General features: G+C 47.8%; 1 protein-coding gene and 1 long non-coding RNA gene across 5 annotated transcripts in view; one reads left to right on the top strand and one right to left on the bottom strand.

Annotated features, from left to right (window-relative positions):
* Positions 1-3,577: 3,577 nt before the first annotated feature.
* Positions 3,578-19,864, bottom strand: LOC311443812 (G-protein coupled receptor 83-like). 4 transcript variants are annotated; one of them, XM_084534321.1, is made up of 6 exons: positions 19,703-19,864; positions 15,996-16,868; positions 15,118-15,243; positions 13,878-14,011; positions 9,445-10,053; positions 3,578-4,257 (listed from the first exon to the last, which is right to left on the bottom strand). In XM_084534321.1, exons 2-5 carry the CDS (start codon positions 16,377-16,379, stop codon positions 9,459-9,461), a joined length of 1,239 nt encoding a protein of 412 aa, XP_084390447.1. In that variant the 5' UTR covers positions 16,380-16,868; positions 19,703-19,864; the 3' UTR covers positions 3,578-4,257; positions 9,445-9,458. The 4 variants fall into 4 exon arrangements, with proteins under 4 accessions (XP_084390447.1, XP_084390448.1, XP_084390449.1 ...); XM_084534322.1 differs by having other exon boundaries at positions 3,578-4,040; XM_084534323.1 differs by lacking the exon at positions 3,578-4,257 and having other exon boundaries at positions 8,224-10,053; positions 15,996-16,246; positions 16,727-16,868.
* A 198-nt stretch (positions 19,865-20,062) lies between these two features.
* LOC311443779 overlaps positions 20,063-22,949 on the top strand; it is a 28,986-nt gene continuing 26,099 nt past the window's right edge. Inside the window, exon 1 of the long non-coding RNA XR_014697496.1 lies at positions 20,063-20,267. This is a non-coding gene — a long non-coding RNA (uncharacterized lncRNA). The remainder of the gene's footprint in view (positions 20,268-22,949) is intronic.

The following is a 22,949-nucleotide window of genomic DNA, read 5'->3' as shown; positions in this document are numbered from 1 at the left end:
GCCGATATTCCTTGCATGTGAATTACTCATCCTGGTAGGAATTGGTCTCACTTAGCACAGTAATAAACCACTTCTCCTGCTGGGCTCATCTTTCACAGCTGTGCATGTCCGTGCTCTCCTTGACAGAGTAATTGTGGCACTGAACCTCTCAAATGCGCCCTGCACCATTTTCTCTGCGTTCCTGTCTCCTCTACAGGGAAGGTTAGAGAACAGTTAGTTAAATTTTGGTTGCTAAAAATGAAGACTTAAATCCATTAGAGAGAACTGAATTTCCAGGGCCACGTTTCTTTCCTTTCTCTCCTTCCCGACAGATGATTTTTTTATTGCTCATTCTCTGATTTTTCCATTTTATATTTTCCACAGTTTTCCCCCTGTGTGTGTGGTTCTCATTACTTCTCCGCAGGACATTAGGGCAATTATATGTGAATGAAAACACACATTTTATAGCATATTATTGGACTATTGACTGTGCTTGCCAGGAGATAGAAAATCATTTTTCCTCTGCCTCAGGTAAACTCACCTTGCAACCCCCTGGGCTGGCTCACAGGGACTCTCCAGACGCAGCTTTCCAAAGGCAGCCAAAAGGCTTCATGAGTCACATGTTTGGGGTGCAGCTTCTCCAAATGTTTTGTGCTGCCCGAGCCAGGAGCACAGCCCCAGTGCTGGCGCCTCATGGGGCAGGGGAAGCTCCGGGCAGGCCTGGGGCTGAACCTGGTCTGAAGGGGAGCCCCCCTGGCCTGAACCCCCCCAGCCCATGTCCCCTGGCTGCACAGCCAGGGCTGAGGAGTGCGCTCACTGCTCAAAGCACTGGGGAACAGCCATGAGAGCAAAGCCTCCCCACTGGAACCAAGCTGGGAGCAACAGATTAAAAACGAGGGCACGCTGCCTTCTCTTGGCAGCAGAAGCTCATTTTTAGTGGAAAGCATCGCTGCTCCAATCAGAAAGCCCTGCTCATTAAAAATAAACACTGTTTTTCTTCAGGGACAGCCCGAAGCCAGTAATTATTACTCTTCATAAAAAATACACTATTATCCCAGTGAAATTCCTGTATTCCTTCTCCGAGTCTTGGTGGTAAATGAGTCTTTTTGAGACTGGCCAGCCTATTTCTGTGCAAGAGTTATTACCTTAACGGGAGCCAGTAGACGGGATAATGGGCTGATTTTGGATCTGAACGCAGCTGCATTGGGGAGCACAGTTTTAGAAAATAAATAATGTGCTTTTGCAACCCATTCAGTACCTCTTCAAACTCCCCCTCACCTCATCCCCTGAGCTGCTTTTAAGAAATTACAGGATTACAAATAAATACCCCAATCAAACACAATAACAATAGGCCCAGCTTTCACAATTTCTTACCTCCTATGGTTAATTTGAAGCAAGCAGAAGCAGCGAGCACATACCGCATCTGAGAGCCCAGAGGCCACTTCCAGAGGCCACCCATGGCAAAAGCGACTCCAGTAGGGAGCAGGAGGGGGCTTCCCAGCAGGGCTGCTGTGAGCACCACCGGGGCCCTGCTGCCAGCCCCCCACCCCAGCCCTGCCCAGGGGCTGCCCGGACAGAGCCCAGTCCTAGCACACGCACCGGGGAGTGGGTTTGGGAAGGAGGAGGTCAGCCCAGCATCAGCAGTGTATGTGTATATTCAGAAATGTAAACAAAGTTATATAAAACATAGTGGAGGAATGGCTCGTATCCTCCAATTCATAGCAGGAGAGGGGGCAGAGAATCATAGAATCATAGAATCATAGAATATCCTGAGTTGGAAGGGACCCTTAAGGATCATCAAGTCCAACTCTTGACACCGCACAGGTCTACCCAAAAGTTCAGACCATGTGACTAAGTGCACAGTCCAATCTCTTCTTAAATTCAGACAGGCTCGGTGCAGTGACCACTTCCCTGGGGAGCCTGTTTCAGTGTGCAACCACCCTCTCTGTGAAGAACCAATGCTTAAAGCAAAAATTAGGAAAACACTGGAGGTCCTCCTACCTTCACCCTCAACCTCTCCTTCCTTCACAATGGCAGAGGAAACGCAACGGTGAAAGAAAATCACTGACAACTTAGCTTCAGGAAAAATAGGTAATTCACCTCCTGCCTGCCCCCGGCAGCTATCACTCATTTTGCACAGGCAAAGAGTAGCCCGGGAGGACAGCAACAACTGCCAGGCAGAGAGCTCGAGGCAGAGGGTGAGGCAGGCAGGCAGGCAGGGGTGGAGGGAAAGGAAGGCACCAGTGCTCCCCGAGGTTCCCACTGGGCAGGGTCCTCCTCTAGGAGCCTGCATGGACATTCACAAGACCCATGTTTTCTCCCATGCTGGAGTAATAGGGTTGTTCTCTCTTTTCCAGGCTTCTGACAGTTTATCACTGTTAAAGGAATTGCCTACACCTGGCTAGTCCAACACCACCACCGCTGCTGCTTGAGCACCTGCTCTGTTCGTCTGAGCACGAGCTGCTGCTGGGCTGCAGGGGCTGAGGGTGGCAGCTTGATGGAGCAGCAAAGGCTGATGCTGGCCCCTGGTAAACATATTGAAGGTGGGGAGACTGGTACTCAGTGGGGAAATGAGCTTTTCAAACAACAGCTTGGTAAAGCACATGATACCAGGCCTTAGCTTGGTGCCATTATTATTTTGCTGTTTTTGAAATTGCTGTCCTGCTCTAGTTTTTAAGTTTGGAATCAAATAACAGATGGGAAGTGCTGGAATAAAATGTGCTAAGCAATCAGAAGCAACCTCACCAAGCAGGTTCAGGAGGTGTGGGGTTATCTTCCTTATTTTTCTTGCAATGGGAAAAGTGTTGGCAGCAGTTGTAGAACGATTTCAACAGTGATTTCAGCTGCAAGGGAAAAGGAAATGGCCCTGTACTTGCTGTGGGAGGACAAACCGTGCTGAGTGATGCTTGACTGAGTCAAGCCTGAAGAGTGTCTGTTGCAGGCAAATTACTTGGAGTGATGGACTAAGGCTACAGAAAACGAATCTTAAGCTATCAGTGCAGCTAACTCTACCGTGTTGGTGCAGGTAGTTTTAAATCCCACTAATGCAGATGTAATAGACTTCAGGTTTGTTTGCTTTGCTCAAGCAGCTCAGGCAGAGTAGGGGTGCTGCAAATAAGCCAAATTTCAGAGGGTACCTTTGTCCCCTGGCACCCAGTGGCAGCTTGCCTGCTCTGCAGTGCCTATGGCTGCTTTGTCTCAGCCCCATTAAAAATCTCACCTTCTCCCTAAAGGTGCTCTGCATGTGCTGGGGGGGTACTTGATGGCAGGGGGTTCCCAAGTCCAGGCTGCCTGAGCAGCAGCCGGGCAGCAGCCAGCAGCTCTTCCCTTTGCTGCCACTTCAGCAGGTGCTTTGCCATGGGCAGCTTGTGCAGCTGAAAATCAGCCATTTCTCTGAACTTAAAGATGTGTTATCCAGATGAACCAATGCATAAAGGAGGGTTACAGCCCAGCAATTCATTTATCTTGCAGCTGTTATCATGGGGAGGGAAATGCTGCCTTGGTTCAGGCTGCCCTTCCCATGGCAGGGGGTGTTTGCTCTCTGTGGGGTTTGTCAGGGGCTGCCCCCAAAACATGTACTGAGCTGTGCCACGAGGAGTTACAAGCACTCGTTTATTTCAAAATCCCTCTCCACCCCCATTCCCAAAAGCAAAACCGGGGAATATCAGGTGGGGAACATGCCCATCCCAGTGGAGCTGCTCTGCTCATGAGAGGGTTTGGTGGCAGAGGCCAGCAAGCAGGCTGGGGTGCAGTGCTGCCTCGCTCCCTTTTTACTACACATTCACTGCAATGGGCAGCGACCAGAGCTGGTTAATCAAACACATGTCCTGCACTAACAACGAAGATGTATTTCAGGCAGGCTGAGGAGCAGTGGATGTTTGCTGTGCCAGCAGCTCCACCCTGCCACGTGCCTCAAGTTAGCAGATAACCTGAAAACACCACGCATAGTCACAGCAGCAGGAGAAGGAAGAAAATCTCTTTTCAGGAGACCCCCAGGAGCTGTGAGCATCCTTTCTCAAGCTGCTTCCGTGGGAGGCTTCAGCTGCATTCTAGATGGTTATCTGGAGATTTGGGGAAGAAAATAAGAAAATAAACTGTTTCATAAGGAGAAAAAACTTTACCAAACTTCTTTCTTGCTTGCTTTGTACATTTCTTCCATCTGCAGTATATTTTATTTTGTTCAGTCTTCTTTGTCTTCCTCAGTGACTGGAAGAGGGAAAGAAGCACCAGCTGCTGCCGGCCGCACTGCTGCTCTGCCAGAGCTCCGTGTCGCTGTGCCTGCAAAAGCATGAAGGAAAGCCATGACGGCTGGGGACAAGCCTCTCCAACACACTCCCCCCTGTTCCCCTTCAGAGCCAAGGCAAACAGGATTTGAGAGCAATGAAGGGAGAAAGAGTCTAGGTTTAGGTCATTGGTCACTTAACTCCTGTTTGAAATTGCCCAAGACAAGATGTGGCAGCCAGCAATCATTTCTGTCTTGAGAAAAGGAACAAGATCTGCTGCTCAAACACTTGCCCACCATCATTTTTGCAATGTGTCATAAATTATCCCCTTAACAACATCCAAAGTCTGGCAACCTTGGAATTACACTGATTACCATACTAGAGCTAGCTACAAGTGAGGATTTGAACAAAGTCTTTATATATATTTATGTACATAAAGCACCTATCACCACATTGAAAAACATTCTTTGGAACCACTCTGAGGGCAGGGGTAAGGACGGGAGTCAGCCTGTTAGTCTCTCAGCACTCCTGTTTCCAACCAATTAAAAAAAGAAGAAGAAGCCACAAGACTTTGCGGATCTGGCAGAAGCATCTGGTGCAGTTCTGCTAGAATGGCATGAAGCTGTCAACCATAATGTCTTGAAAATCACTGTAGCTTTCAGCTACACGTACCCAGCAGAGCTCCTTGCCAGAGTGGAAATCCTTTCTGCAAGAGATTGCCGAGGTTCGACAGCCTGCCAGGACATGATATGGATTAGCTACTTATGTGCACCAGGAAAGCATGCAGGTAGGTCAGACAGACAAGACATTTGGTGAGGATATAAACTTATATACACTAAAGCAGCATTAATTTCAAGTCAATAAGCAAGAATTCCATTAAACAGGACACTCCCTATGATTGTCTCTTATGGTACTCCATAAAGCAATTGTTTTTGTCTCCAGCAGACAAATTAGATGGTCCATCAGTCCAATTTTATAAAGCAATTTGTCTGTTCTTATCTGCCAAGGAGATTTTTATGAGGGCTGTCATAGGAAAAAAAAAAAAAAAAAGCCTCTCGAAGTGACAGACTATTGTGTTATAAAACCAAGCACTTGGGTTCTGTGGGATTCAGCCTGGTGATTATTATTATTATGATATTTTTCCCTGTCACCTCCGATAAGTGACAGCTGCTCTTCACTGGTGGCTCATTGCAGAGATCATCACACAGTTTAGCATTGCCAAACAAGGCATTATTAGCCACTCTTGACTCACAGGAGAAAAAATCTTTTTTGTATAGACCAAAGGTGTTACTTTAACCCCTATTACTGGGGGCAGAGGAGTAAATACAGTGAGGGGAAACAGGAGGTGAAGCAAGAAATGCTTTGGCTTTGATCTGGAGGGAGATATCCAGCAGCCCCTTAGGAAGGGCTTGTTACAGTGCAGCACATCAGGCACAGCCTCCTGCATGCCTTCTTCTGGGTATGCTGACCCCGTGCCACCCCCCTCCTCATGCAGCTCGGTGCTTCAGGCAGACCCGCACCGGGGCTTCGGCAGCATCCAGGGATCTGCTCCTGCATGGCTGCTTGTCCTGACAGCTCTGCCAGGGACTGCAGTTCTGTTCCTGCGCAGACACCCAAAATATGGTATGGCCAACATCAAAATTGCTGCCGGCGTACCTGCAGAAGCTGCTCAGGACAAGCTACATGGAGCGGCTGTTATTGGAAAGGCATGTGCCCTTGGGAGTGCTTGGAGATCAAACTCAGGATGTAGGAACATCCACGGAATTTGGGTAGGGACTACTGCTGAGCAGCGGTGGGACAGGACAGCTTTGTGAAAAGCCTTGAATCTTTAAGATGAGAACTAACTGCAGCTCTAAGCTGGGCATTAGAACCCTGTCTTATCCCTTCAGTATTCTTGCTTGGGCTTCATCCAAAATCTGGAGAGATCAGACAAATTTTTCTCCCCACCACAATGTAGGAGGTGATAGCTTGAGGGAAATGGGCGTTTGCTTTTCAGTTGGTGAGAGGGTAGAGCAATCTTCCCTGACTTGCGGGAGAAACTCTTCTCTGCTGGCCATGGCAGCGGCTGTCTGTTTGTTAATTTCCAGCTGCTAATTCTAGGTGTGCACTTTGCATCCAAACTTCCTGTGTGAGGTTTGGGGGTTTTTCACCCTCTTCTCCCTCTGGGTATCAGCATGAACAAATCTGCTAATTTTTATAGCAGTGCAAGAGGATGGTCTCTGGTGCTGGCCCAGCTGCATTCCCACCTCTCAGGGCTTGATCTGGATCGGACAGAACATTTCCATTTATTCCTTTGAACAGACTTTCTGTACTGTTTTCAGCTTGAAGAGCTAACTGCTAATAATTCTATTCTGCTTCTCCTTCCTGAGCTAATTTTCTGACTCATTGTGCATTTTCTTCTGCTTTGCTTTTCCTCATCTAGTTGGCATTTTGTGGTTTCTTTGTTCATTATGTGGTGGGGCTATATAAGGGGATTTGTCTCTGGAATTCAGGTATGTTCTGCACTGTGCTCTCTGTTATCGCCTTCATCAGCAACTCTGCTGAAGGCAGTTGGATACATCTGGCATGAGCTAACATGAGTAAATCTGGGTTGTTAATCACTCAGACATTTCCCTGTTGAATCTTTGCATACTGATTTGCGTGTGCTCGGGTAGTTCCTGCAGAGCAGGCTCCTGTAAGTCGCCGTCTTGGGACTGTGTCCTCCAGACTCACCCTCGGGATCTTGCCTCCCGCAGTGATAAATCTGAGTCACCTGCGAGCTGCCAAGGGCCACAGCCAGGGCGGCAGAGGCCGGTTCAGCCTGGCCAGGGACAGGACAAGGGCTTGCGTGGCGGTCAGGCTGCCTGGGACTGCTCTGCCCACCCCACCACCCCAGCATTGAGGGTGTCCAGGGCCAGAAGGGCCGTGGAGAACTGATGGCACAAGGCACACCTGCCTTGCCCACCCAGCCACAGCCAGCCCCCGGCAGCCTGCTGGGGCAGCGGGGGGACAGGAGCACCCAGCGCGAAGGGCTGGCCACAGCCATGGTGCAGGACATGCAGCTGCCTGGGCACCGTTCAGGAAGCCATTCCCATGGGTGAGCGTGTGTCTGAAGACAAAGTGTTGAGCACTTCAGCATCTATTTACCTGCTGAGTAGGCTCGACCCTGACACATTTTAGCAAAAGCAGATTTCTTAAGTATTTTCTTCCAGACATTGGCCAGGTAAGCCTACTAATGGTAGGAGCAAACCTTGTCCCTGCATATCAGCAGAGGTGCACCCTCTTGCCCCTCAGTCACTGTACCTTCCCACATCAAACAACATAGCTCAGCTTTCCTCCTTTTTTTTTTTTTTTTTTTTTTTTTTTTCCAAGTCATGCATCCTAACCTTTCCTTGCAAGCTGATTAGCCAGTGCATCCATCCTCAAGTGATATAAGAGCCCCTAGGTAATGAGTAAAACGTGTGAGGTTTTGAATCTCATTCAGGCATTGATAATTGTCAGTCCAGATAGCAAAGTCATTACAAAGATGCAATACAGACAGCTCTTACATCATGCCCATTTAGGGGAGAAAAATCTCAGCAATAAAGACATGCTACAGTTTACAGATCTAAGGAAAAAAGCTGAGTTACTTTTCATAGCAAGAGACAGCTAAATGCATGGCAGGGGACTGGCAGTAAACCAAGGCATGAACTGAGACCTGCTTTGGACTGAGGTCTTTGATTCCTCCAGAAGAAGATCATGAAGCCATTTAAAGACAGAAAGAAAAAAAAAAAAAGGTGGAAAAAAAAAAGAAAAAACACTAATAAATCTTAAAGATGGACTTGAGACAAGCTTAAGAGATTTCTGAGAGACTTCCAATACTCCCATAGCCAACAGACGTGACAGGTGCTCCCAGACCATTTCTTGTACCAAGAGGATGCCAGGAGGTATGACCCCAGGGCTGGCTCGCTGCTCCCCAGAAGTGTGGCTCTTTCTAGGGAAATAGGCAGCCAGTCTGTACAAGCACCCTTGGACAAATACCACAAGAAAATACAGAATTACAGTGAGAGCCATGTTTCTCATGGAATATATCATGTTAATATTGTTGCTATGGTTATTTCATAGAAGCCTGTAAGTAAAGTGTACAATTGAAATTGTAGAAAGATGGATCTCTTCGAAACCATGTGTTTTGTGTGCACACATAAAGGGGACTATGAAAAGACATACTGAGCACAACTTGCAGAGAGCACAATGAACACATTTTGAGGCTTGCTTTAAGGGTTCTCAACTTTAGAGCAGTGCATTTTGTGGGACTATTTCAGTCTCTCTTGATCTCCAGTCTTGGTGCAATTTATTACAGGGGTGACATGATGGGGAGGGGATAGCTCTGGCTAGGTCAGAAGCAGATCCTGTTCCCAATGCCCAACACTGCTTGCAAATCACAGAGCAAATCTGGTTTCTGCCCGCCTCTTTGTCTCTTGTCCTTGTCTTTTTCTTTTTCTTTTTTTTTTTTTCTTCCTCTCTCTCTCTTTCCTTTGTTCCATCTTCTTTTCTTCATCTACCTCCCAAGCACATCTAAATTAAACTGTATTTTTCCCAGGATTGTAAACAAAACTTTCCCTCTTACTCTGAGTCAATTCAGCTGTCTAAATGAATTTCTCTTACAAATAGTAATTATGTAGAATAATTTAATTCTTCAGTTAGTGAATGCTACAGCCCTGATGCAATATTTTGTGGCCTTTAGTTCCTGTGTAGGTTTATTTGATGAATTAATGAGTTTATAATAGAAATTAGAAGGAATTCTCACTGGACTATATGAAATTGTGTCTGGTTATGAAGCACAGCTCCAGTCTAAGCTGCAGTGTGGGGACGATCCCTTCCTGTTTACTGTCTCTGCTCCCCAGGTGCCGCTGAGGGTGGAGGTTTGGTTGCTTGGAGCTCTGTGTGCTGGGCACAGCACGTCGCTCCATCCACTTGTTCCTCTGTAAATCTAGGGGTCCCACAGCCTGTGCTGTTACAGTGATGGGAGCCCCCTGCAAAGCAACTACCCCATCCATGTTCTCCCATGTTCCCTGCATGCTTGCCTGCTCCTTGGGCCAGTTTCAACTGGGGACTTGGAGGGAGGGTGTTTGAAAGGCTGTGTTTCCACAGCACTGAGTAAAGTGGGTACTACTGTGATACCAGTAAATAATATGTGAAAAGCAGTAATAATCAACCAGAACAGCAACACGGATTCCCGAGAAGAAACATGGAGATGCCCTTTGATGTCCACCAACCAACTCACCTCTGCCCTTTGGCTCACAGATCGGTGTTGGCTGTCTGGACATTGACAGTGGAGCAAATGGTCTGGGAGGAAGGTCCCTTCCTGCACCTGGCCTGCTCCATCCATGCCTCTCGGCAGGACGTGATAACAGGCGGCAGCACGTTGTCCCGAGGCTGGGGCACCTTCTGGCACATGCAGAGCAGGGACTTGAGCTCCGAGCGGAAGCTCTCATTCAGCCAGCAGTAGATGAAAGGATTGTAGCAGGTGCTGCTCATGGCAAACCAGTGCAGAGCAAAATAGAGGGAGTTCTTCGTCTTGATGCCTAGGCTGGAGATGAGCACCACGTAGCAGTTGAGAGGGAACCAGCAGACGGCAAAGACCACCACCACCAGCATCAGCATCTTGATGCTCTTCTTCTTGTTCTTGTGGTGGGTGATATACTGCTGCGTGGTGATGTCTCCGATGGCATTGCGGAGCCACAGCTTCTTAGCCAGGCGTGTGTAGGTGACGGTGATGATGAGCAGGGGCAGGAGGTAGAGGAGGAGAAAGGTAGACAGGTCCAGATACTTCCAGACCAGTTCTGCAGGCTCAGGAAAATCAGGGACGCACAAGCTCCGGACAGTGGCTTCCCTTGAAAACAAAGAAATACGTATATAGTATGTGGACATTGCTTTGTAAATGGATGCTGCTAATTTGGCAAACCATAGAGGGGCTTTCACACCACCCACAACCACTTCCTCTGGCTTGTAATGCTGACAGAGGAGGGCCAGATTTTGCTAATCTCAACCAAACAAAGCTAATTCAAAATTGCTTATTTTCAGTTTCCCAGAAAGCCTTCTCTCATGATGTTCTCCACATCTTTCTCACTGATGCTGACTGGCTACTGTGTATTTGTATCACCTTTCTTCCTAAATTGTTGTGTTGTCTGATACAAGAAAGTCTTAGAATGACAATGTGGAGTTTCTTCTTTGAAGCTGCAGTGGATTTTAATTGGATGAGTCCCCTTAACATGGCAAGAAGCTGCTCCTGAAGGCCCCTTTTTACCAAATGGGCTCCTGTGGAAGAAGCACTGAACTGATCAGATCTGCCCCTTCCCTGCGTGTGCCTGGGCACAGACACAGCATTGTCACCTTTCTCTTCCTGAAAATCCCAATGCAGGAGGAGAGGTGATAAAGGGTGAGCACCACTGAACTCCCTGCTGTTCTCCCAGCTTGTACATGATTCCTACATACCCAGGTAAAAGCACACATGATGCCCAGGTCTCCCTAAATGTGTCCACCCAGAAATCCAGCCCAGGATGCATTACTCCTATTGTGGATGGCCTGTTCAAGCAGTTGTCTGTCCACACACAACTGACCCGATACAGCCGGGATCCAGCAGAGTTTCAGGACACGCTTGGGTCATCGCTGCAGCCTGCTTGCCCTAGCTCTCACTTGTCTTTGCCACGCTGGACCTGCAGCCACTGCCCACACTGCTGCAGCCTCCCCCCTGCCCAGGGCACCCTGAGGGCCCCACTATGCCACTGAGCCACCCTCCTGTCCGGGGCTCCACTGCAGGCAGCCGGGGCTGGAGGCCGAGAGCTGCACCAGGGAGCGCTCAGGTGCCCCCTGCAGAGCCACCTGCACCCCTGACAGCACGGCTTTGTGTCCTGCCTGTCATGTTTCCTCGAGGGACCTTACTGCTGCCTCCTAAAACAGGCATAGCTATTGGAAAAATGGATTGCTTAACGCTGGTTTAACTTGAACACCAGTTTAACTTCTGGTGGCTAACTAACAAAAATAAATAAATAAATAAATAAAACAATAGTTGAAAAATAAATAAATTAAAAAAAAATAGTTTAACTATATCTGATAGCTTAATTCAACAGAAATTAACTAACCTGCCAAATTCAGCACAACAGACACGTGCTCTGTTAGCATTTCCCTCGCTGCTTTGTTGCTCTCAGCACACGTACCTCAACAGCCCCTGCAGAGAACCAAGTGTTCCTCCACATGGCACAGCAGATGCCTGGAAACAATAACACCTTAAGAGGAAGGGGCTCTCAGAAATTTATTTCCTGTGGATGTTCTCTCCTTTTCTTTCTTTTTTTTTTCCCCTGCTTTTTTTCTTTTACTCCATTTTGCCCTTTTCTCTTCAAACCTTGTCCTCTGTTCACTTGTTAGCCTCCATCAAGCCACATTATTTGCTGCAGTATTGATTAATATCTTTAATATCCTGTTTTCAACCCTCGGAGTTGGCTTTTGTGCCACAAATAGAAGATTGCTTGGAAAAGGACTTCAGTGAGTGGAGCTGCGCCTGTGAAGAGGTAGTACGAAGGGCAGGGAGCAGAGCTCTGAGCGGAGCCACAGCGGGCTCCGAGGATGCTCGTGGGAGAGGAGAGCAGCCGCGCTTCCTCCTGGGGGGCACGGGGAGGCCAGGCCGTGCCCTGGGGCTGCCAGCTGGCCTGCGGATGGTGCAGGCGTGAGAAGCAGCTCCTGCCTGCTCAGGGACGGCGGCTGGCAGAGAGCGAGGCTGGAGAGGCCGCTGGGTGTTGGTGGAGCCCGGGGTCACCACGGATTTGGCTGCGCCACCGCACACCACAGCCAGCGGTATCCGGCGCTGCTGGAGCCCATCCCTGTTCCCATGGGAGGAACAGCTCCCCGCTCGGATGTCTCAGGGGCTCCTGCCCCACAGGACCTATTATGGGCGATATTACAACCGGGATTTTTATTCAATGGAAAACAGCGATGAGAATAACGTGTCCTGGAAGTCCTTATATCGCCGAGCTGCCTCATGCCAGCTCGAGGCTAGGTTTCCTCTGGGCACACTAAAGGATGAGCAGAGACAGGTGCAGTGAAAGAGATAGCGGCATTTGTTCATTCATAAGCAATTCGTTCAGTAATAGCCTGAGCGCAGCTGCGAAGCAATGCAAGCACTGGAGTAACCCAGCACTTTGTTTACAAAGTCTAAGCGGTTGAAGATCTTATATCCCCCATAAGGCATCTCTCAGCAAATAAATTACAAGCACAAGCAAGGAAGAGCTGTGAAAGCCCTGATCACTCTCCTATTTTGTGTATCCTCCTGTACGCAAACAGCTATAAAAAGCCTGTGCGAATAGTTGAATGCTCTCCCTGTCACACTGATAGGAGAGAAGTGGCCATACCGTAGGAAGAAAGACATTTGTCCTTTATACAGAAGCTCAATACCTACAACAAAAATCTTTCTCTTGCTGTCTTCTTACTCTGCTCCCTGGTACTCAGCTCTCAGGCTGAAAATTCCAGTCCCTTGGCCTCGAGCCCGGCATTCCTGCAAAACGCAGGCAGCAGCAATATGAAGCAGCACCACAAAAACCACACACCATGTAGCATTATGGCCTACTTTGTGGCCAGGAGGTTGCAGTGACACCACAGGCGTGCTGTGGGTTGTGGGTTCTCCTGACCTATGTTGTGCACCCAGGGAAAAGCTTCGCATGGGTCTGTCGGCATTCCTGCCACATGCCACTCTTGAGGCTCATGAGGACAAGAGGACCGCAGTAGATCGGATAATGTGGAGGAAAAACAGATGGCAAGGGCAAACACAAACAAGACTTCTGATTCTTTATTTCTCCCTAGTAGAAAGGGTGACTTCCTAACAATGAAAGCCCTCACTAGACTAACAGGTAGATGAGAAGATAAGCATATTTTTTATTTTTATTTTTTTTTCTCCAGAGCAGAACCTTCACTTTCTTCTGATGCTTCAGAAGTCTTCACGTGGGTGTGAAATTCCACTTTACCTTCTTTTAATAGTTTTTGTTGTGTTCTGCCAAGCAAAGAGCCCTCTTCATTGCTAGGGAAGACAAAGAAGCATACTAGAAACAGTTTTTCAGGTGTTTTTCTGTAGTCTTGCTAAAGCAAGTACCAGATGTTTACATGGTAAGTTTTATTTTCTTTCTTTTTCAAACTGCTGCACCTGCTCTCCACTTCCTCCTTGTCTGGGTACTGGGCAAGCTGGATAGACATGGTCTTCTTGGGACTAAATAGCTGAGTGAGTGTGAGGAGGGAAGAGGAAAGGCCCTTGGGAGAAACTGGGGACAGAGCCCACCCTGAAGGTACAATGAAACTCAAGAAGGCCCCGAGCTGCCATGCCCCAGCGGAGCCGCACCACCTGCCCACCTGTGCCTTACAGCCTACCACCAGGCTGCACAGGTGAGACTGACCCACTCGTCCTGATTTTGGGGAGATGAAAACAAACTGACATCCTGAGCACATATGTGCACTGAAGTGAGCCACAAGGCTCTTCACAGCAGCCACCTCTGCCATAGGAAATTAGATTTTATTCAGACACAAATTCCCACTGATTCCACCAACTTCTTGCCTGCCCCCCCGAACCTGGGAGCCCCTCCAGGAGCTCTGCCTGCTAAGAGCCACCACCACTGCAGCTGAAGGCTGCAAGACTTCTTGCTTAGAAGGGGTCAGATGTGCCAGGGAGGAACTCACCTGTAGTTATACTGGAAAAGCTTTTGATAGATGGCATGTGGCAGGGAGAAACAGGTTGCCATCAGCCAGATAACAGAAATGCTCAGCGCTCCTTTTGTTAGTGACATCCTTTGCTTTAGTGGGTTCAGAATGACCTGTAATAAAGACTTCACAGTGACTCTTATCTCATGAGAAAGCAAAGCCTCCACCAGTACACACAGCAGAGGTATTTTTCACATGATCTAATGCTATTAAGAAAATAACATCCATGATTAGGAAAATGTCCTGCTTATTAGAGTGACCTAGAAAATGTCAACCCTTCAACTTTTCAGAAGTGCTTTCAAATAAACTTTTTCTCTATTTTCTTCTGTGAGACTAATTTTCTTTAAATTGTAGGTTACTTAAAGAAAATCTACACAAGTCTCTTCAATAATGAGTACGTTCATTTATTCTGTATAAATTACATAACAAAATGTCTTCTGTACTAGCTAAACCTATCAAGCTGAGCCCTTCTCCCATGTTTTGAGGGATTTACTCACCTTTTACGAAATTTCCTGAGTTAGATTAAAAGATAACAAGCTTATAAAAGCTCAAAGTCTGAAGAACATCATTTTGGCTGATAGGTGTATATATAATACAGGAAAGGAGAGTGACTGCTAGAAATAAGCACTGCCCTGGTCTACCTCCTCCTTTGTCTACTTGCAGTACCTCGAGTATTTATTGCAGTAAGTAAGCAACTGATGCAGCTTGGCTGTAGGCAGATGGCAGGTAGTCTTCTCACAGCTCCAACGTGTCCTCCCAGTGTTGCCAACAGAAGTTTCTCACTCTGTCACTCCCCTTTATGGTCCAGCATCAGTCCCACAGTTACACTTTAATCCTCTACTTTAGAACTTTAACATCAGGATTGCTTTTTACTCACTGCTGCAGTGAGACGAGAATTGCTACCAACTCAATCTGCCCTGCATCTGGATGATGCAGCAAATGCCCAGTGGGAAAAGAAGAACAAAAGAACAAACAGGTGACGAGGTCAGAATTTAAGCTCAGAATGATATAGACCAGTGTTTTATGGCTTTAGGGATAGAAAGCTGAAAATATTTGAAAAAATTCCCTGTATAGCTGAACAAACATGTTTCATTCAGCAGCGGCTCTGCTGTCTTTCAAGGCCCCCATTTAAAATAAAGCCTGAACCGCCGGCTCAGCCAAGACTGGCAGGGGCTTTGGGGGAGCCTTGCAAGGGAAGCGCAGACAAGCAGTGCCTCACCTGGTGCCTGTCCAGGGCGATGGCTGTTAGAGTCAGCGTGGAAACGTGGAGCGAGCAGTACTGCACGAAGCGGCTGATGTGGCACATGGCCTTCCCAAAGATCCACGTGCTGTTCACGAACCGAACCTGAGGGGAAAACAAGCCATCAGTAAGGAAATCCACAGGGAAAGCCCCTGGACAGCACCCGAGCCAGCTCATGCTTTTTGGTTGGCTGTCTGGGCAGCCTCACCTGAAACCCAACTAGCTATGCTGGATTTCAAAACAATTTACAGAAGAGTTTATAAGGTTAAAAAACATAGTTGAAATGAATGGTCCTGTTGCAGCCCTCCTGGCTTAATCACATAAACGTCATTCGTGAGCAATGGTAATAACTTTTTGATTATACTGACAATTTTATTTGGAAAAAGCGGACCATAGTTTGCTCACACAACCACCCCCTGCAGGTCTGGAGAACTTTCACTGAAGACTTAACCCATCTGGTAGATCTGAAGAACTTGCCTTCTTTCTTCCAGTTACCTAAGTACAACCAGCATTCAAGTTGTTTTGACCCACTAAGTCTTAAGTTTGACCTTGTAATCCCCCAGCATGTATGTTAACATCACGTACATATCCAGACACCTATTCTCCATTCCCCATTCAGCAGCATACCTGGAGAGACTTCGGAGTCTTTTAGGAAATAGAGTCTAGAAGAGCAAGGGAAGCACACAGTTTCCTGACCAGAGTTTTACTTGCCTGGCAGAGTTGTCTATCAGACTTATTTCTGTTGGGTTCATGCCTCAGTCCTAGAACAGCATGCGCAGAGAGCCTGCGACCACCAGGCAGAGCCTTTCCACGAGATGTCCCTCCTGGCTGAAAGGACAGCACAGCATGCCACTTACCAAGGTAAAAGGTGTGTTGAGCAGCGTGATCATAATGTCAGAGACCGCGAGGTTGACAATGAAAAGGCTGGTGGCTGAGTGCATCCTCTTGTTCTTCAGCACCACATGGCACACCAGCATGTTCCCAAAGAGCGACATGATGATAATCACCGAGTACGCCACGATGAGGAGAGCCTTCACTGTTGGCTTCTGGGACTCTGGCTCATATTTAGCCAGCTCAGCAAATTTCTCCCACTCCACAATGCGGCTGTCTGTCCAATTGAAGGTGGTCCTGTTAGTTGCTTGGTATACTGACATGAGTTTGACCAAGGAAGAGTAATGGTCAAACTCCTCAAGAAAACCTCTCATCTGTGGCCTGTACGACTGAAGCAGGGAGTAAGGCATGGCGGGTTAGCCAGACTCTGATCACTCAGGGCAGCTGGGACCACAGCTCTAGCTGGCATAGCAAGTGATCCGTCAGCTTCAACTGCTCAGTTCTCTAGGAAGCTGATGAAGATGCAGTTGGCATTATGAACAATATCTTTAAGTGCAAAGCCAAAGGGAGCCTCTAAGGCGTGATGGGTTCCTCAGGGGCAGAGGCAGCACTGGGGAGCATTTTCAACAGGCACACTGGAAAGGGGCTGGTTTGGCACTGCACACCCTCAACCCCTTCATATATCAAGAACAGTAATAGCTCCACAGGTTGGCTGGAAAGAATAATTAGTTATTACATGAAGTAAATGTAGGAAAACCTCAGATGGAGCTTGAAGTTGCTTTAATTCCATGTCAGCTTGTTCTAATTTGTTCTCAGCTGAGCCCACTTTTCCTCCAGCTTTCAGAGAAGGCTGCTCAGTTGGTGCTTTCATCCTCTACTTCAAAACACCTGGTTCTTCCCTGTTGAAACATAAAGACAGAGCCATTTGGGATACCACCTTTAAAAGCACAAGAAGCTTTTGTCTGCATCTAACCCCAACAATTATCCCAAAGTGGTTCAGAATGTGGAAATCACATCAGAAGTCAACTTTGATCTATTTCATATTTTCTCTTCTAAACAACAGCTGAATTCAGCTTACAGCATTTCATTTTCAGTGAGAAAATAGTCTCTCCTGCAAAAGGTGAGACTTAGCAATAAAAGTGGCATGCAAGTTCCAGACTACACACTTATACCATATACAAACCAGTACATAATGCTACATGCACCAGAACAATTCACTAGACAAAAAAATCTCTGCTTACTCACCTTTAGGCCTCCTTTTATTGTTTTTACACATTTCTGATTATTTTATATTGCATTGATCTGTTGGTGTTGGGTGGAACTTATGAACCACGCACACCAGTATTTTTGGATATGCTGCATACAGGAGGAGAAAGTTGTTTAGAAACTCTTCCGGGTTCTCAGAGAGGAGAGACGGTTTGTTTTGTACATGCAATTCCTGTCAAGCTCCATGACTGTGTGCACAAATCAATGGACTTCATATGGAGTGCAGGATTAATAATCAGTGCTTTCAGATCGCTAAAAGCTCCCTGAAATACCTCCCCACACAGCAAACTGTCAGGCTGCTGAGGGCAGTGAACTCACTGCATAGCAGGTGGTGGGCCTGAAGCAGGCTTTCAGCAGATCCCAAGCTCTAACACACCGCTTGCTCCTGCCTCTGGATCTCAGCTGCAAATATCACTGAGCAAGAATCAGGGATCAACAGATTTCTTACAGAAGTAAGCAGCATATGTGTGTTCATACCCATACATTCCCATAATAACATCTCCTTTGCTTGTCTGCTTACGTTGGTGAGTGTTGGGAATACAGAGGACCTACAAGAGGATGGCCCTCAAAAGCAGTGGATGTGAAACAACTAGGGGTGGGAGGAAGGTGCAATTATGCAGGAGACAAAGAGAAGAAGAAATTTTGAGTACAGGCAGTGGCAGTTTCCTGGGCAAATTTATGCATGAAATAACCCTGAAAGGACAGGAAGCATGACAAATGCTCATGGACTCTGCTAGAGCAAAGCAGCTCTAGTGCAACAGGCAGAAAATCCCGGTCTCTATACCTGACCTCATTATTCCCTGTTTCAGTATCTGTCCAGCCCTAGAGCAGGTCCTAATCTGACTTTCTCACAAGACATGGTGCTGGGGTGCTGCTATGAAACTGAAATGAGAGCTGCAAGTGAGGAAAGGGATCGTTCATCCTGTTTGAAGAAGACAGCTGGCACAGGGGACTCATTGCAGCGACACATCTCTGAGACTAGGAGCTTGGCACAACCCAGAAAAGACTTGATGCTCACACCAGAAATGAGAGCGTCCAGAACTTCACCTGGACTTCTGCAAGGGGAGAGCAGACAGTCTCTCCGCTCCACTTGGGGTGTTAAAAGACCTGTGAGGTTTATCATGTCTGGGAAAGGCGCACATGGTTCTCCATGCCTCTTTAATGTCTGCTGTGGTATACACCAAGGCAATCATTCTTCACTCTTCAATGAAAGGAAGCCACAGTGATCTGTAAAGGTAGCGCAGTGTACGTGTAACAAAGACAGACAATTTTAGTCAGCTCTAGCAGAACCACTTTCATCTTTCAACAAGCACATCTGGGATATTCATGCTGCACTGAAATGCCATCACTGAGCCTGAGAGATGATGCTGTGGTATGACAGATGAAAACACCTACTGCCTTCCCTGCATCTCATGTGTACAATTGTCTTTGCTACCCTGAGAGAGTGGCTTGTAATGGAATCTGAGTTTCAAGAAACTACTACAATGCATGGGTCAAAACAGATCAAGAAACATCTCAGGACTGATTATTTAATTTAAAAAATGTGCAGACAGGTTTTCTGAAGTGCCCATGTGACTGAGAAGCCTGTTTCTCATGGACTACCTGCAGGACCTGCATTCTAGATAGTTCACAGTTATCAGGGTGCCACAGCCTTAAATGTGGGTAATGAAGGGGGACTTGGTTACTACTTTTCTTTTGTGCCTATGTCTAGGTACCTGTACAATCAAATCAAGAAGCTGTTCCAGCTGAAAATTAAATAATCAGCTTTTCCAGCTGGATCAGCCTTCTGACCTGGCCCACTCCATGGCTAAACCTTATTTCTTCCAAGGAAGGCTCTAGGAACAAATGGACAAGGGGAATGGAAGAGCTTAGAAAGATGACGGAGCTACAACTTGATTTTCTGACATGGAATTTCTCTTCAGATCTTTCTGTACCCACTAAAACATTATTCGAGGTGCTTGTTGAAGCTGTCAGCACTGGCTGTTGCTTTAGACCACAGGTGCAGCAGAGATGGCCATCCTGTCTTCTTGAGACAGTGTTTAAATGCAGATTACCCTGATGAGCTGGAACACTATGGCTGCATGCAATACGAGAGTTCAGCTTTCAACTGAAAAATTATACAATTATATAATTTAATATAGTCTGAAGGACCAGAGAGGAAGATCACACTTTGGTTCAACTTTTCCCGGCTCTTCTACGATCTGGTTGCAAGAGGCTGGCTGAATACACCTCCCTGCTTTAACAGTAATTTCTTCCTGATGCTTTCATTCCAAAGAATTTAAGTACATCTTTCCAAACACAGTCTGACAAATTACTTGCATTCTCAACATAAATCAACGCTTCACTTTCTGCACCGGATAAATCTTTAAAGAAGAGCACGCGCGTTGCAAGCACAAGTTATTCACAGTTCCCCAACAAAACCCAAACAACAGGAGGAAAAAAAAACCTAATACCCGCCGCCACTTACGTCCCCTCGTGCCATCCTCCCGCTCGCATCCTTTCCTCGGGAAGCCCCCGGGGCTCGGCAGGCGCCCCCCGGGGTCCTGCTGCCGGGCTGGGCGCGGGGCGGGCCGGCCCGGGGGCTGCGCTCCACCCCCGAGCAGCCGCGGAGGGCCGGAGGTGAAGCGGGGCCGGCTGCGAGCTGCGGCGCTGATGCCGGGGGCGCTGCCGAAGCCCCGAGCCCCCGCCCCGGCAGCAGGCGGGGGGCGGCGCTCCCCCACCGCGGGCAGCCGCCGCCACGGCCCGGCCCCTCCCCGACCCCTCCGGGCCGCAGCCCAGGGGCGCAGGGGGCAGCCGGGGGGTGCCCGGGCTGGATCGGGCTCGGAGCTGCCCCCCCGGAGCGGCCCGAGGGCAGATCCCTCGGCCACGGCCATTCCCTGAGCGGGCGCGAGCTGGGGGGCTCCCCGCCGCCGGCTCCCGCAGCGTTTACCGATTTTTTGCTCTGACGGCAGCCCGCGGCTCTGCAAAGCTGGATGCCAGGTGGACCCGAGCGCCGAGGCACACGATTCATCTCCCGGCATGGACGAGTGGAGGTAGCGAGCAACGCCGGCGATTAGCCAGTCTTTGGTTTATTCTGTGCCGCGGGTTCGCGTATGCTTTGCAGGAACATAAAGGAGAGGTCCAAAGATAGAAGTTTCCTATAGAGAGAGCTCTATGGGAATCATAGCTCACGTGTTCCTCTATGACATTTAGAAGAGTGAAGAGGTTCATGCTGTTGTATTACCTTTACAAGGATCATGCTATTCTTTCACTGTGAAAGTGTAAGAAAAAGCAGATAGGATGCTTGATACGTGTAGTAAAATTGTCACTTCCTTTTGAACAGAAGCTGTTCATCAGTTCTTGTGAAAAAAGAATGAGATTCTTTTCTTCTTACTCCAAGAGATTTGGTCAGTCTCAAAAGTCATTTACAGGAGCTAGAATGGTGCCTTCCTCTGTGTGGGCTGCCAGAACACACAGCCCCGGATGCCAAGGATAAAGCTTGGTCTCCTCCACACGTTAATTCCCAGACCAGCTGGCACAGAAACTCAGTGCCTATGGCACCTTTCTGAAAGGCAGTTGCCAAGAAGCTTGACTGGAAGACCAGTGAACTCAATGAAGATCTTTGCGTTGCCTTCACTGGGCTCTGGGTCAAGTCCCCAGGCTGGGAAGCGCGGAGCCAGGCTGCCTGCGGTCCCAGCGAGCACACGGCAGGTGCTGCAGCACAGCCTGCGGCCAGGCTGCTGGCAGGGGGCTGGGGCAGCGGGCACAGGGTGAGCATCGAACACAGACAGGGTCCTCCACTGACCTTTCGGTATGGAGCATCTGGCTGCGCAGAGATGCTGGTAAAGTAATTAATGGGAAAGGAAAAAAAAATCACAAAAATCTCCAAGTCCGAATTCTTGAAGTGGGGCTCTTAGTGGATTTGCAGCACTGATGCATTCTTCTTAGGTAAGTGCTTTTTCCCATGCCTGGATCCCTCTTGATGGATTTTGACACAGATTTGCAAAAACATAAAGGCAGCTTAGTTTTCAGTTAAAGATTTTAGAAGACATATCTCTGAAGTGGAGATTACTGTCTTTCTCATTTTCCACCCTGTGTATGTGTGTGTAGCTCACACCTTATTAAAAAAAAAAAAAAAAAAAAAAAAAAAAAAAGGTTTGGCTTTCTGTCCACTTCCAGTCTCCCCTATGATCTGATTCTGTCCATGGCTGTTTTCCCTCCTTTCCCTCTGCACAATTTTTGCCTCTTACCAGTGTTTTTTTCCTTTCCATAGTCCACCTCCCTTTTATCTTGGTCTCCTTGGTGCCATCACTGACCATTTTGTTGTTAACACATCTTTCTTTCTGGTCCAGAAGTTTAATTATGACACAACTCCTTGATTGCACTAGACTTTTATCATACATGGTGCAATGGGTTTAGTTTAAAAAAAAAAAGCATTCAGTTGTATAAAGATACATAAAAACTAAAATTAAGTTAGATGTTAGCCACCTAACTGTAGGTGAACTTTGCGATCTCAGCTGAAGGAAGCTGAAATAATCTCCACACACAGCAAACATCGGCCAGGCCTGACAAGCCCTTCGGGGTCTGAATTACGTGGCTGTTAGCGAAGCCATGGTCCTTCACTGGTGATGGCACCTCGGTGCCCTGGCCACGGGGCTGCTGCCTCCCCCGCCACCCAGGGACCTTCCTCTCCTCAGGCTGCCAGCACCAAGTGCAGTCCTTTTCTCTTTCCTAAAGTCAGGCTTTCTCTGTGTTACCATGCAATGGAAGCTGGCCATTCCTTGCATCTCAAGAGCCATTTCATTATCTTCTCATGCTTGTCTTACCTGACACACATTATTACTTGCTTTCTAACTGCAAGCGTGTTCCAAGATGAAAGCTATGAATTCAATCAAATTCCCAGCAGAATCCCAGGCATATTAGCTTTCTTCAGGTACAAATTATTTAATTACATGTATGTGCTAGAACCTCTTGAAACAGTCCAGCACTCATTTGCTGAAGAATGAAAACCTGAAGCACAGCAGTCACTGTCTCCAGTATTCTTATTACAACAATAATCCTTATTAGCCCTCCTGACTGGGGACAGTGACTTTCCCCTTTGCAGCTGGTCCTGCTATTTTCTGCTTATGCCTTACTGCTTGCTTCATTTCTGCACTGAGGATGGGCCAGAAGCTGGGTGATGCTTGCTACTTTCCCTGGCCTTCACTCCTGCCCAGGACGACTGCCCCCTGTTTAGTGAAGGGGGAAGAAGAAGAGGTTTGGCCAGGAGCAGTCCACCTTCTCCACCCCACTCACTCTGTGCACTTCCCTGATAGCTAACATTGACACATCTACCTCAGCCAGCCAGCACACAACCCGCAGCATGTCCCCGTCCAGACTCGTTTGGTAAGCTGACTCAGTACAGCACTCGTCTGTGGCTTTCAGAGCTAGCACAGGTTGTGGTGCTCTGCTGCACCTGATGTTCACGCATGTGCCTGAACTTCTGGATGAACTGAAGGTCTCAGACTGCAACCTGAAACCCAAGTGGAGACTAAAACAAGTCAGCCATGTTTCCAAAGGCACTGTTTAAAACATTTCATTTAAATCAAGTTATTTTGAAATAATTCATATTAATGCGACTTGTCATGCTCTGGCTTTAAGGTTCCTGTGTTTTTTTTTTCCTCACAGCAAGCTCTCTCCCAGCCCCTGCACCAGCTGCTGGCCCCACTGCCCCTCAGGCACCCTATGGAGCAGCC

This window comes from Aythya ferina, assembly GCF_964211825.1.
Source record: "Aythya ferina genome assembly, chromosome: 13".
In the NCBI taxonomy this organism is placed as follows: Eukaryota; Metazoa; Chordata; class Aves; order Anseriformes; family Anatidae; genus Aythya; species Aythya ferina.
The sequence above is the reverse complement of the archived record's forward strand: the minus strand, read 5'-3'. Positions and strand labels throughout refer to the sequence as shown.

Bases quoted from the DNA above. Each gene is read 5' to 3' on its own strand.
- LOC311443812 (XM_084534321.1), bottom strand. From the start codon at position 16,379: ATGCCTTACTCCCTGCTTCAGTCGTACAGGCCACAGATGAGAGGTTTT. The intron at 15,244-15,995 runs GTAAGTGGCATG...TTTTCCCCTCAG, and splicing joins TCAACACACCTTTTACCTTG to GTTCGGTTCGTGAACAGCAC. The intron at 10,054-13,877 runs GTGAGTTCCTCC...TTTGTTTTCAAG, and splicing joins CTTTTCCAGTATAACTACAG to GGAAGCCACTGTCCGGAGCT.